At 34.9% G+C, this 13,169-nt stretch overlaps 1 protein-coding gene across 14 annotated transcripts in view; it reads right to left on the reverse strand.

Moving 5' to 3' along the window:
- DLG1 (discs large MAGUK scaffold protein 1) overlaps window positions 1-13,169 on the reverse strand; it is a 245,648-nt gene that overhangs the window by 126,823 nt on the left and 105,656 nt on the right. Inside the window, exon 1 of one of the 14 annotated variants that reach the window (XM_045287596.1) lies at window positions 11,716-12,023. The exons of 11 other annotated variants lie outside the window; for them this stretch is intronic. In XM_045287596.1, coding sequence (XP_045143531.1) covers window positions 11,716-11,949 — 234 coding nt within the window. In that variant the 5' untranslated portion in view covers window positions 11,950-12,023. Of the gene's footprint in view, window positions 1-11,715; window positions 12,024-13,169 lie in introns of those variants that run through there. 2 more of the 14 variants (XM_045287597.1, XM_045287602.1) reach the window with 2 other exon arrangements.

Genomic DNA, 13,169 nt, shown 5'->3' on the forward strand with positions numbered 1-13,169 from the left:
AAGAGGGCAGGGGGAGACGTGGGACAGTGTAAAATGACAAAGTAATAATAATTTATGAATTATGAAGGGTTCATAAGGGAGGGGGCAGTAGGGAGGGAGGGGAAAAAATGAGCAGGGCTCAAGTAGAAGGCAAATATTTTGAGAATGATGATGGCAACAAATGTACATATGTGCTTAACACAATGGAGGGATGTATGGATTGTGATAACAATTGTACGAGCCACCAATAAAGTGATTTTTAAAAAATTCAAAAATAAAGCTGTGTCCTTAAAATCAAAATAATTTACATTTTATTAAGATTAAAGTAAGTTTTTCCCCCTTTCTAAAGTCCTGCTATGGTATTGAATAATTTTATTGGGGGATAGTACAACTCTTATCACAATCCATCCATCCATCCATTGTGTCAAGCACATTTGTTGCCATCATCATTTTAAAAACATATTCAGGCTACTTGAGCCCTTGTTAACAGTTCACTTCCCCCTCCCCCTCCCTCCCTCCATCCTTCGTCTGTCATGAATCCTTGATAATTTATAAATTATTACTTTTCCATGTCTTTCACTGTGTGATGTCTCCCTTTATCCCCTTATCTGTTGTCCATCCCCCTGGGAGGGGGTTATAGATAGGTCATTGTGATTGGCTCCCCCTTCCCTCGTGACACTGCTACAATCAAAATTGGTCCCGAGGAGTTTATCTGTCCTGTATTCCCTGTTTCCAGCTCTTATCTGTACCCATGTACATGCTCTGGTCTAGCCAGAGTTGTAAGGTAGAATTAGGGTCATGAGAGTGGGGGTGAGAAAACATTAAAGAACCAGAGGAAAGGTGTATGTTTCATCAGTGCTATACTGCACCCCATTTGTCTTCTCCTCGCAACCCTTCTGTAAGGGAATGTCCAATTGCCTATAGATTGGCGTAGGGCCTCCACTCCGCACTCTTCCCCCACTCACATTGACATGATATTTTGTTCTGGGTCTTTGATGCCTGATACCTGATCCTGTTGACACATGATCACCACAGGCAGGTGTGCTTCTTCCATGTGGGCTTTGTTGTTTCTATCTAGATGGCTGCTTGCTTATCTTCAAGCCTTTAAGAACCCAGACGCTATATCTTTTGATAGCTGGGAACCATCAGCTTTCTTCACCACATTTGCTAATGCACCCGCTTTGTCTTTAGGGATCCTGTAAGGAAGGTGAGCATCATGGAATGCCAGTTTAACAGAACAAAGTGTTCTTGCATTGAGGGAGTACTTGAGTGGAGACCCATTGTCCAGCTGCTACCTTAATACTAAAGCTATAAATTATGCACATAGATCTATTTCCCCATTGTCATATATAAATATATTTATATATGTATATGCCTTTATTTGGACCTCTATAAATGCCCTTTGCCTCATAGTTCTTTCCTCTATTTCCTTTAACTCTCCTCTTGTCCCATTATCATGTTCAGCCTTCATTTGGATTTTAGTAATTCCTCTCGGTTACATTGCCCTTGATCATGCCCTACCAGACCTCCTACACTCTCCTCGCCATCGATTTTTAGTCACCCATTGCTCCCTTGTCCCTGGGTTTGTTAACACTCACTCCCTTTCCCTCCGACCCCCCTCTCCCATGTACCCCCAGAACTGTCCTTACACTGTTTTCTCCTCCAGCTTGTTTATCCCACTTATCTAGATAGACATGCAGAGATAATAATATGCACAAACACAAGCCAGAGCAAAACAAAGCAACAACAGAAAATAAAACAATAACTCCAACAACAACAAAGCCAATGACAAAAAAGAAAAGGAAAGCCTATAAATAATTTAAGGTCTATTTGTTAACCTTTATGAGTGTTTTTCAGCCCAGCCTGATGGGGCGCCATGTCCTGGCCCCACAGTCTAATTTTTTGTGTTCCCTGGGGCCTTCACTGCTCTGCTCCCCTTGCTGTTCTGTTGTGCAATTAATTCTTAAGATGGGAATGCATCTTATTCATTTTTATTGTCTTCTAGAATAATTTTAAGCTAATTTCTTTTTCAAATTTATACCCCTTTGACATATTTATTGGATGGTTCCTACCAAGATTTGCAAGAGGTAAATATTTTTTAAAAAACAAGGTTGTTTTAATTCAAAATTCAGATAATTCCCAGTTCTTTTCCTTAAAACCAACAAAAAAAATTATGATGTAACCAATGGACCCCACTCTGTCTTTATCACATCAGAGCTAATTCAATAGTCAGTGCTTAGTATCACAGATACTGGCAAAATTGATGAGAAATGGGATTGAAAATGGAGCCTATAAAGGTAAAATAAGGAATGGGGAGGATTACTATGAAGAGAAAATGTAAAAATATTTTCAATACTTTTATTAAAGGGCAGAAGAAGTTATGGTTAGGTATCTCCTAAAGTTATACTTTTTCCAGATGTAGTTGGTTTATACTTTCATAAAACTAGTTCAGTCTTTGTTGATTGATTTGCATATTCCTGTAGAGTTATCACAAGTTGCTTTATTCAAAGTTTGCAAAATAAGGTGATAATTATAGGTTACTGTTTTTCACATGACTTTAACAACTATTTTTACCTTTATCAAAATTCTAAACTGTAATATAAAAGTGGACAACAAAAATGTTTCTAAAGAATAGCAGGAAATAAAAATAGCACAGAAAAATTTTTCTAAAGAAGCTAAGTAAAATGTTGCTAAGAGTTTGTTTATATATTTATATAAAATATACATGCCTTACAAGTTTTTCCAGAGACCTTTGAATTATTTTTGAAATATGAATGAGCTCATAAAATACTGTAATGTATACTTGCTAAACTACCAACTTGGCTGATGGATTGTGTATTGCTGTGATGCCAGAAACTACGCCACCAGTATTCCAAATGCCAGTTTCTGAAAAAGTACATGTTTGGTAAAGCAAGAGGGTCAGCAAAAAAGAAAAAATCCTCAAGGAACTGAATTGGCACAACAGAGGCTGTAACAATAGACTCAAAGATGACTAGACCAGGTCACTAAGAACTGGAGTATCTAACAAAAACACCAACGTACTTGCTAACTTTCAAACAATCAAATACATGTCCTTGGAGATTATTTGGACTCTCAGTGACTCTGTAGGAAAAAGAATGCTACTATAGGGCATCCAAAGTTGTTAAGAACAAGGATTTTCACTTGAGGAACTAAGGTAGTGTGGCTCAAACTATGGTGCTACTCAAACTATGGTGCTTTCAATTGCCTCACAGGCATTTGAAAACTGGACAATAAAGAAGAGAAGGGAAGAATTAAAACATCTGAATTATGGTGAAGTGCAGCTAGAACGGTTCTGAGAAGCAAGAATAGATAGATTTAGTATTATGTACTCTGGGCATGGTATCAGGAAAGATCTATCCTTGGAAGAAGACCATGTTGGGTAAAGTAGGTCAACAAAAAAGAGGAAGTCCCTCAACACGATGGATAGACACAATGTCTGCAACAATGGGCTCTAAGGTAACAACTGTGAGGATGCCAGGACCAGGTCATGTTTCATTCAGTTGTATACAGGGTTGCTGTAGATCCGAAGTGACTCGGTGGCACCTAACAACAATTGTCTACTGAGGCAGACTGTCACATCTTTTCCCCAAAGAGCTGCTGGGTTAGAATCACTGGTCTTTGTGGTTAGCAGCTGAGTAGTTACCATTGTGTCACCAGGATTACTTTTCAAGCTATAGTCCTATGTAAAAATGGTTTGGGAAACTTAACAGTAACTAATGCTTGGAAGCTCCAATTTCCTAGCAATCCTCAGATTAAATGGACATAAGTTTACATAGAATTCATTCATTCATTCAACAAATATTTATCAGGTGCATTTTCTGTGATAAGAAGAGACTGTAGTCTCATCTCCTGTAGTCTCATCGCACAGTTGACTACTGTATTACAGTTTTGTTGAGTGGCAAGAAGTACAATTCTCATATAAATAAGCACTGCTTGAAAATAAAAGCAAGTAAAAACATGTTGCATGCTGAACTCCTGGGCTTAGCTTAATACCAAGAACATGTAGGTAAGTCATTTTGAACAGTATAACTGATTATTTTAAAGGTAAACTTTAAATTTTACTTGAATATACTTAAATCACAATTAAAGTTTATGAAATTTATTTCTCATGATAAACAGGGCTAACTATCAAAATACTAAACAGAAACTACAAAGTTGAACATATTTACTACCTATTATTAACTTTTATAACCAATTTCACCTTTTTTGTTTTTTTAACTATGACCAATCTCATCTAGATTATATTATCAATTTTGTATTTGTAAAAAGCCATTCTCAGGGGAATGGCTAACCAGAAATCTGAAGGGAGTTTAGTAGGGAACCATAAGAATATCTGGGGAAAGGCAGCTATGAGATGGTCACATGGCTTGATAAATTTGAGCAACATCAAGACCAGTACCCCCGAATAGAATAAATCAGGGAGATGTGAGAAATGAGGTTAGGAGATATTGCGAGGGATCTGATCATATTGGACTTTCTTGGATTTGTTTGGCTAAATAAGATTTGGTATTTTCTAGAAATGTAATCAGGAGCCATGGGACGCTGAATGCAAGGTATTGGCATGAACAGATTAATATTTTTTAAGAATGAATTTGGATCCTAGGTAGGTAAAGAACAGACTGCTGAGAGGAAAGAATGGAACGGGGGATCAGTTAGATGACTACTGCTGTACTTCAGGCAACAAATAAAAATAATTTCCATTAGTAGTTGTATTAGTGGTAAAAGTGGTCAGAATACAAATATATCCTGAATTCAGAGGGTCAATAAGATTTGTCATTAGACTAAGTGTAGAATAAAAGATGATCCCAAGGATATACAGATGGAAAAAAATGGAGAGAACAATACAATTAGTTGTTTTTGAAATGTTAACTCTGAGAAGCTTAACCCAAAGCAGACATATCAAGTAGGAATCTAAATAAATGTACAAGTCATTTTAATAACAATTAACCCAACCCACCCACTGACATCAAGTCAACTTACAGAGACTCTATATTGGACAAAGTATAACTGACTCTGGGTTTTCAAGGCTTTACATCTTTATGGGAGCAGAAAATCTTATCTTTTTTACCATGAAGCAAACGGTGGATTCAAAATGCTGACACAATAAAATACCAGTGATCCTTGTAGAGGGATTAGCTGTGGGTTAAAGATAAGATATACTGATGGTATTTAAAGGGCTCAAAAATGGATGAGATAATTTGAAATAGGCACACAACGAGAAGGGAAGAAGTTCAAAGACTGAATTCAAAGACATTCAGTGTTTACTGTTGTCACCTGCTGTCAAGTCTGCCTCAATGCATGGGAACCCTGTGCACAACAGAGTTAGGCACTTCCTGGTCCTGCACCATTCTCATTTTCTGCTGCAGATTGGTTCTCTGTGATCCATAATGTTATCAGAAATAGCCTTTCTTCCTAGCTCATCTGCAACCTTTGCTGAAATTTGTTCAGCATTGAGAAATTAGGGGGGGGGGGCGATATGGGAGAGTCCACTAAGAACTCTGAAGTTGATGGAAGCAGAAGGGCACTATCTAGGAAGTCAAGGAAAAAAGAGGTTTATGGAGATAGTAGTAATCAATTGTGCTACATGGTATTATATGAGGCCCGGTGACAAAGAGAATGACCAGTTAATCACTGGATTTAATGAACTATATTCTACACCAAAGGGGATTTTATGGCTATTTGCTTAAATAAATAGTATTATATTTTTATGCTGAGAATAATCCTACAAAAATTACTAAGACAAGAGATAAAAACGTTCAAAATCTTTAAATAATCAAAGGGCCTACAATGTAGTTGGAAAAGAAGAGTTAGCTAGAAAAACAAGGAAAGTTCATTTAACAGGATGGAAGAGAGAAAGATCATCTAGAAAACAGGTATTAAAAATGTAATGTGCAGTCTGGGAATTGGTAAAGAGGAGGAAGAGGTTCGATTAACCAATTGAATTTTACCAATAAAGTGCTATTTTTCCAATCTCAAGGGAATTAAATTATGGAACGCATTGATTGTAGGGCAATGGAATATGAACTAGGTAAAAAGGGTTAACAAAAAGGTGGGTTGAAAATGTAATGGGAAGATTGAAAACAAAACTATAGTAGTGGGTGAAAAGAAAGCAAGTGCTCATCAGTTTGAAATGCTTACTACTGACTTTTAAAATGAGATATAATCTCATAACCACTTAGTGGTAAAGAGGTATTGAATATAGTCATTTAAAGGGGTTACTGGAGTGAAGAAAGAAAATGAGATAAAGAGATAAAAGAATTGGGAAAGACCACAAAAGTATACTGGAAATCACTAAGCATAAATCTAATTAGAGCTACAAAAGACCGATACGAAGAAAACTACAGAAAGAGAACTACATAAATGGAAGAATATACCATGCTCATGAACAGAAAGATTTAACATTGTGAAAAAGTCAATACTATCCAAAGTGATCTACAGATATAATTTCCATCCAGATTCCAACATCATTCTTTAAAGAGTTGAAAAACTAATCACCAACAATATATGTAAAGGAAAGAGACACTGAACAAACAAAACACTACTCTATCGGAGAAGAACTAAGTAGAAATCTTCAGATTTTCCGATCTCAAAACCTACTCTCTGGCCACAGAAATTAAAATAGCCTGGTATCAGCGCAATAGACATATAGGCCAATGAAACAGATCTGAAAACCCAGAAGTAAACACATATATCTATGGCCCCTCTGATGTTTGATAAACCGATTATATAAAAAGATCATCTCTTTAACAAATGGAGCTAGCAAACTGGATATCCATCTCATGCTATGAGAATAAGTGAAAAAAGTAATGCTATAAAATCACAGAAACCTTCATTAAACAAAATGTGAGGCTAGCGTTTCTTGACATTATCCTTCATGTATGTCTATTATACTTCTGAAGGTGATGTTTCCACCTCTAACACTTCCTCAAAGAATTCTGCACTGTTCAATTTATACCACATCAAAATAGCAATTTTGGTATCCCTGAGGTACTTAAATTGTGCTCACTTGAAATATTTTTAAAATTTTAAAAGCAAAGAGAATTCTAAAGGAACAAGATCAGGGCTGTAGGGTGGATGGGGTAAGGTTTCCCAATAAAATTCTCCCAGGACAGTCCTTACTATCTTTGAAGAACAAAAGGTAAACTGATAGAAAAGTAATTCCTGATCTTTTCCTCATCAATGCAGTCTTCCATTTCCTTAAAATGTATTCATAATAGTCACCCATAGTCATCCTTTGTTGAGCAATTTATCAAAGATTACCCCTTTAGGATTGCAAAATGCAGTGGCCATATGTTTCTGAGCAGATCTTTCTGCCTTGAATTTAACTGGCCCCACAGACCTTCAGTGTTGATTGGACATCATCAAAGGAAAAAAAAAAAAAATCAAGAAATACAGGGACCCTCAAACATAACTAAAAACACACAAATTAAGTTATGTATGTATTTCCACACAATGCTTTCTAAATAATATTTTTTCCTCTACATTTTAATTTAGAATTAAGTTTTTCTTCCATTTGTCAAATCTGCAATTCCATTCTTGGAAGCATTTTTCAAACTCATCTGTTTAGATGACTGACAACACCTCCCTCATTTTTTATTCACCTCTTCTACATCATCAACTCACTGTCCTTTCACGTCCCTCTGCATTTGCGCAAACAAAAAAATTGCACAGAGTGAGGTCAAATGAGTTAGGTGTGTAGGGCAAGAGAGGCATGCTGTTTTTTGTTTTGTTTTGTTGCCAAAAACTGGCGTATTGACATGCCTGCATGAGCAGGTGCATTGTCGTGTTGGCAAAACCAGTCCTCCATCTGCCACAAATCAGGCCTTTTTTGTCATACACTGTCCTGAAATCTTTTCAGAACATCTAAATAGAAAGCTTGATTAACAGTCTGACCTGGTAAAACAAACTCCAAATGTACTATCACCCTCACATCGCATCTAGGTGTTGTTGTTTTTTTTTGGCGGGGTACCCCCTTCATATGTGACTAACATACTTTTATGAAAATTTTATTTTACTTTTATTATGACAAATTATCAAGTCTATTCTATTTACTTCTAGCTTTCTTGCTTTCAGTTTAACTAGGTATGTTAAGTGTTCAGGGAGAACCCTATTTGAATATTTATAGTTACTATTTTAAAGATTTTTTCAAGTACTCAAAACATATTAAAAGTTGTTAAACACATATTTGAAGTCACTTAGTACTTCACAGCTGTTCAAAGCTTATATATGATTACTAGTCTCATCAATAAACAATGATATCACCAAGCAAATAAAACTTTTCACCTATGAGCTAACCAAGGTAGTCGAGTAGAGAAGTGCTGGGCTACACAGTTCCTTAAAATTCAAATGACTATGAAAATTAGTTTAAGATTAGAGTAGGATTGAGTATGCTAAAGAGAATAGGTTAGATGATATAAAGTGGCCCTACATGCAAGAATAAGAAGGATGCTAATTCAAGGGCTCATGGAGGGTCTGACATTGTTTAGGTCACTTTTTCTTTAACTATTTAAAAATTAAAGAACATAAGAGTAGTGGTGACTCTCAGAATTAAAAAAACAACAAAACACTTTACACTGTAAACTTTAATCTGTAATAAATTCATCTGAGTTTATAAATAATTTCAACTTTATGATAAAAGTATTGACAGTCTCCAGTATGTACTTATCTGTATGCGAAAAGTCAAAATGAGATTTAGGTACCCTCTTTCCTCTCTTCACACAGGTTTCTTCCTGAGCCTCTGTTTTCCCCTTATTCATCATTTTTTCCTACAAACCTTAGATTCAAATTTAAAAGAAAACTCCATAATATAAACTTTTGGGGCTACAATCAAATAATAAAGTTAGAGACCATTTGCATGTTCAGTACACAAGGGGATAAGAAAGCCAGATATATAGAGCACTTGTGTGACTTGAGGAAAACTATGAAGAATGAAGAAAATGAAGGAGGGGGCACTGCTTTGAAGAAATAAAAGCATGTATAAGGGAAGAGAGCAAATCCAGTAAGTCTAAGTATCCACATAGTATCAGAGTATGGGATCATATTACAGATTTTGAAAGGTCGGGAGATGGCAACATTACAGGTGATTTAAATGGAAATTAAATAAACAAACATATTGAGCACCAAGTATGCACCAAGTTCTGTCCTAGGAGCTGGTGGTCTTGAAATAGTTTATAACAACCTGGTTTCTACTCCTTTATTCCTCCTGGATTTCTCATTAACCACCCAATGACCTTATTATTAAAAAAGCATTAACTGTCTTTCTAAAGAGCACCAGGTATATTCCAACAGAACCCGACAAATCATTTTGGATATAAACATGGCTACCTCTGACAAGCAACTGAAATGAATCAGTAAATTATCTTTTATTTATAGATATCTAGGGAGATAATCAAAGGAATGTCTTTCAAACTAATAAAATTTGATTTAATGACAACTCTCCAATCTGCTAAAAATAGAACATGGCATAGTTATAATTAAATTCAAAGTTAATTTTATATATAATAGAATTTTTGTGGACAGTGTTCACACAGCCCTGATAGTAACCTCTATCAATTAACCATAATACAAAGTACTTCCACCTACTGTAGACACAAGTATACAGTAGATATGCAATAAATTACTATGGCATTTCATCCATCTACTCTCTTTTTAACAATGCTACAAGCTATGAGTTCATCAGATACACTCTAGCATTAAGTTTCAAAAATGCCTAAAGTTGTTTTCAGTCCCATTATACTTTATCCAGTGAAATAAATTCAAATGTTTTATAGAGTTAAATACTTGGATATATATCTAATTCACCACTCAATATAATTTTTATCAGTTGGAAAAACGTGCAGAGTGAAAAATGACACATTAGTACCACAAAACAGAATAAAAACTAAGAGCTCTGACCTTTTATCTATCCTTCTAGAGATAAAACACAAAGATAATGAAGTAGACAAGATATGTATAAAGAAAATTATATGGAGGAAATGGAAACAAACTCACTTATTAATATACAAAAACAAACTTAACCAAGCAAGAAAAAAAAATTTTTTACATGCTTTTGTCCGATAAAGTATAAATAGAGACCATTATTAAAATTTGGGTTTTGGAGTAGTATGGCTTTAAATTGTTGCTCTAAATCCTAGGAAACCACACTGTCATTCTGTCATTTCAATATTTTATATATGAATTGTTTTTTGTCTTCTCATTTGTTAAATGAGGGTACTTAAAAAGGGTACTTAAATGAGGGTACTTAAAAAGATAGTACCCTCAAGATGAAATATTTGTAATAGGCTGTGTGTTTACATATATACACATGTACACACACATCTATACAAATCTTTCTTTTTGAAAATGGAAAACATCACTTCATATTAATCTACAATGGACACTACCACAAGAGAATGAAATATTGAGTCTTTGTCGTCTTTCTGAGATATATAATTATACCAAAGTCAAGTAGTTAAATTCTTAGGTCAGTAACAATATAACAGTTGAATCAATTACTGCCCCTAAAAAGTTTTGATCATAAGTAATTTCAGTGCTTACATAAAAACGATGAAAACTGCCTCTACCAGTAATTTCATTTCTCTCTCACATATGAAAAGTAAAATCTCTTGAGAGTTTAAAACATCGTTCTAAAAATCACACATATCGAAAGACTAACAACTGAAAACAAGAAAATACAGTGAATCCTGCTTCTAATCATTTAAAAACAAATAAAACTTCAAATTATTTTTAAAACGCCCTCAGAGATGTGAATATATGTTTATTTTTTAATTTAAATATTATGATGTCAAAGGAAAAAACATTCTCAGCTTGTTCTTAAATTAGGCTAATTTTCATATATATATTTTATTATAGTTGAATGAATATCTATTAAAACTATATTTTAGATGACTCTTTCCCCTATCTCCCTTAGATCCCCCAACAATAAATATTTCACTTGAACTAGTATTAATTGTTTTTTTCTCCGATTATCAATAATTATTTCCTCAAAAGGGGGACTTAAGGTTTTTTAAATGTGTTTGTTTGTTTGAATTTAGAGACTTTAGTGTCTTCAGAACTGTTATTTGGCTTCAAATTCTAATAATTTTTAAATTGTTATGTGAATATTTAAAAATAAATTTCTAGGACCAGGTAAATCACATAAGCTCACTAATTTAATATTAACACTAGATAATATATATTTTTTAAATGACAGGATTTCTTAAATCTCTTCAAATTAACCAAAATCTAATTACCGTAACTTTAAGATAAACATACATGCAACTGTATTAAATTTAATGTGCTCTCAAAATGTTAGGCAATGGTATTATTTCAAATTATTTAGGTCCTTTACTATAACAATCTTCCTATGATTACTTAATGACACAGAAAAGCTAAATAATCACACAGGTATTCTTTCTTCTGGCCAGGCATCATGGTGCATAAGATGTAGCAAAGTCTAGCTTTGAGACAAGCAGTATTAATTTATCCCTCGATGTCTATATTTTTAGATAAATCATGAAAATCCGGCATTACATAACAGCATAAGGGAAAATATTTTGTTCCCCTTTCGTACTAAAGTACTGCATAGATGGACTGAAAACATACATTTCTGTGCGTCCAAGGTTTCAGTGAATAATCTACATATTTCTGATAATAAGAAACCTGTATTAAGACAAATTTGCAAAGCATATATGAACAGAAATACACTGAAAATCATTTCAACAAGTGGTATGTTACCTGGGTGGAGCTGGTGGCTACCGAGATGCAGTCAATAAAGCTGTGTCTTCGAGTGAAAAATGCAACTATCTGCTGCCAGCGTGAAGGTTCTGGCTCAGCTTGTAGTTCATCTGATGAGCCCTTTTTTGCCCAGTGTTTCTGCTTTGGGCCTACCGAGCCATGGCTAGAGCTAGTATTGCCTCCTCGACTGGCGCGAGAGTACAGAAGTGTGTTGTTTCCGAAAATGTAATTCATCTCTGCAGCCCTGCAGGTGGTTGCCAAGCAGTCTTACTCCTCTACCAGATGCTGAGTGGTGAATGATCAGTAAAAACTGCAGCTAGAATTACAGCAGCATCACTTGTAGATCAGGGAAAATAAAAACCTTGAGAAATGATGCTCATTTTTTCTGTAATTGCTTCCCATGAAAAAGCTTGTATCTTCCTTCTGGTACCTGGTAGCTGTATGATAGCCGAGTTTATTTTTGCAGACACAAAAGACAGCATAAGGTGGATTTCTTTCTCATGATTATTTTTTTCACCAGCGTCTGCAGGAACCAAAAGCTGTTCTTTTGTTAGCTGATAACTAGACGGGCTGAAATCCAGGAAGTGAGGTCGATTAGCAGGTAAAGGAGGATGTTTAAAACGCTGGACTAACAAGACCCTTTGTGACTGCCTGATTTAATGTACTGGGTGGAGAAAACCTGGATTACCAAGTTTCAATCACAGTCTGTAGTAAAACCCAATGGCAGCCTCACTGCCTACATAAATTATAAATATGAACCGAATTAAAAAATAAAAGGATGCTCTCTGCCAACAGTCTGTTTAAAATAAATTTACTAAAGAAGCTTTTGTCATTCACATACAAATGTCTACACCAAGAAAAAGCTTACATTAATTAGCACAGGTTCTGCATTTTTAAAAGGTTACTGTTTTATATTACGACCTGAAAGATCTAATAATGAAAGGACTCCATTTGTAATGTAGCACAATTATTTTGTCTAACATTGGCTTTTAATAATTTGGTAATTATGTTCAGAGACAAAAACTAATTAACAAAATAAGCATTATTTGGCTTCTCCAGTTTTGATGGAAAAGAATAGTTATCAGTAAAGAAATTACTGGAACCCCTTGTATATTATAAATATTGATTACAGTTATTAACTTAAAAAAATTTACTGAGCTAAGATAGCTCTCGGTTCTTCATATAAATGTATAATGAAACATGGCTAAATTTTTGTTTCATAACCAGTGAAACAAGTTTATCTAAAATTATATGAATAATACTTCAGTTCACAAAATACTGTTTTTGATTGTCAAATGGGTATTTTCAAAGACCCAATACCTAGGGAGGTAAGCCTTGGTGGCACAGTGGTTACACAGTTACTAACTGAAAAGTCAGCAATTCTAAACCAACACTTTCCACTCATGTAAAGTGTTAGTCTCAGAAACCCACAGGGGCAGTTCTACCCTGTCCTA

This window comes from Echinops telfairi, unplaced genomic scaffold (genome assembly GCF_000313985.2).
Source record: "Echinops telfairi isolate 266 unplaced genomic scaffold, ASM31398v2 ScPeMD7_17;HRSCAF=63, whole genome shotgun sequence".
NCBI classification, from domain to species: Eukaryota; Metazoa; Chordata; class Mammalia; order Afrosoricida; family Tenrecidae; genus Echinops; species Echinops telfairi.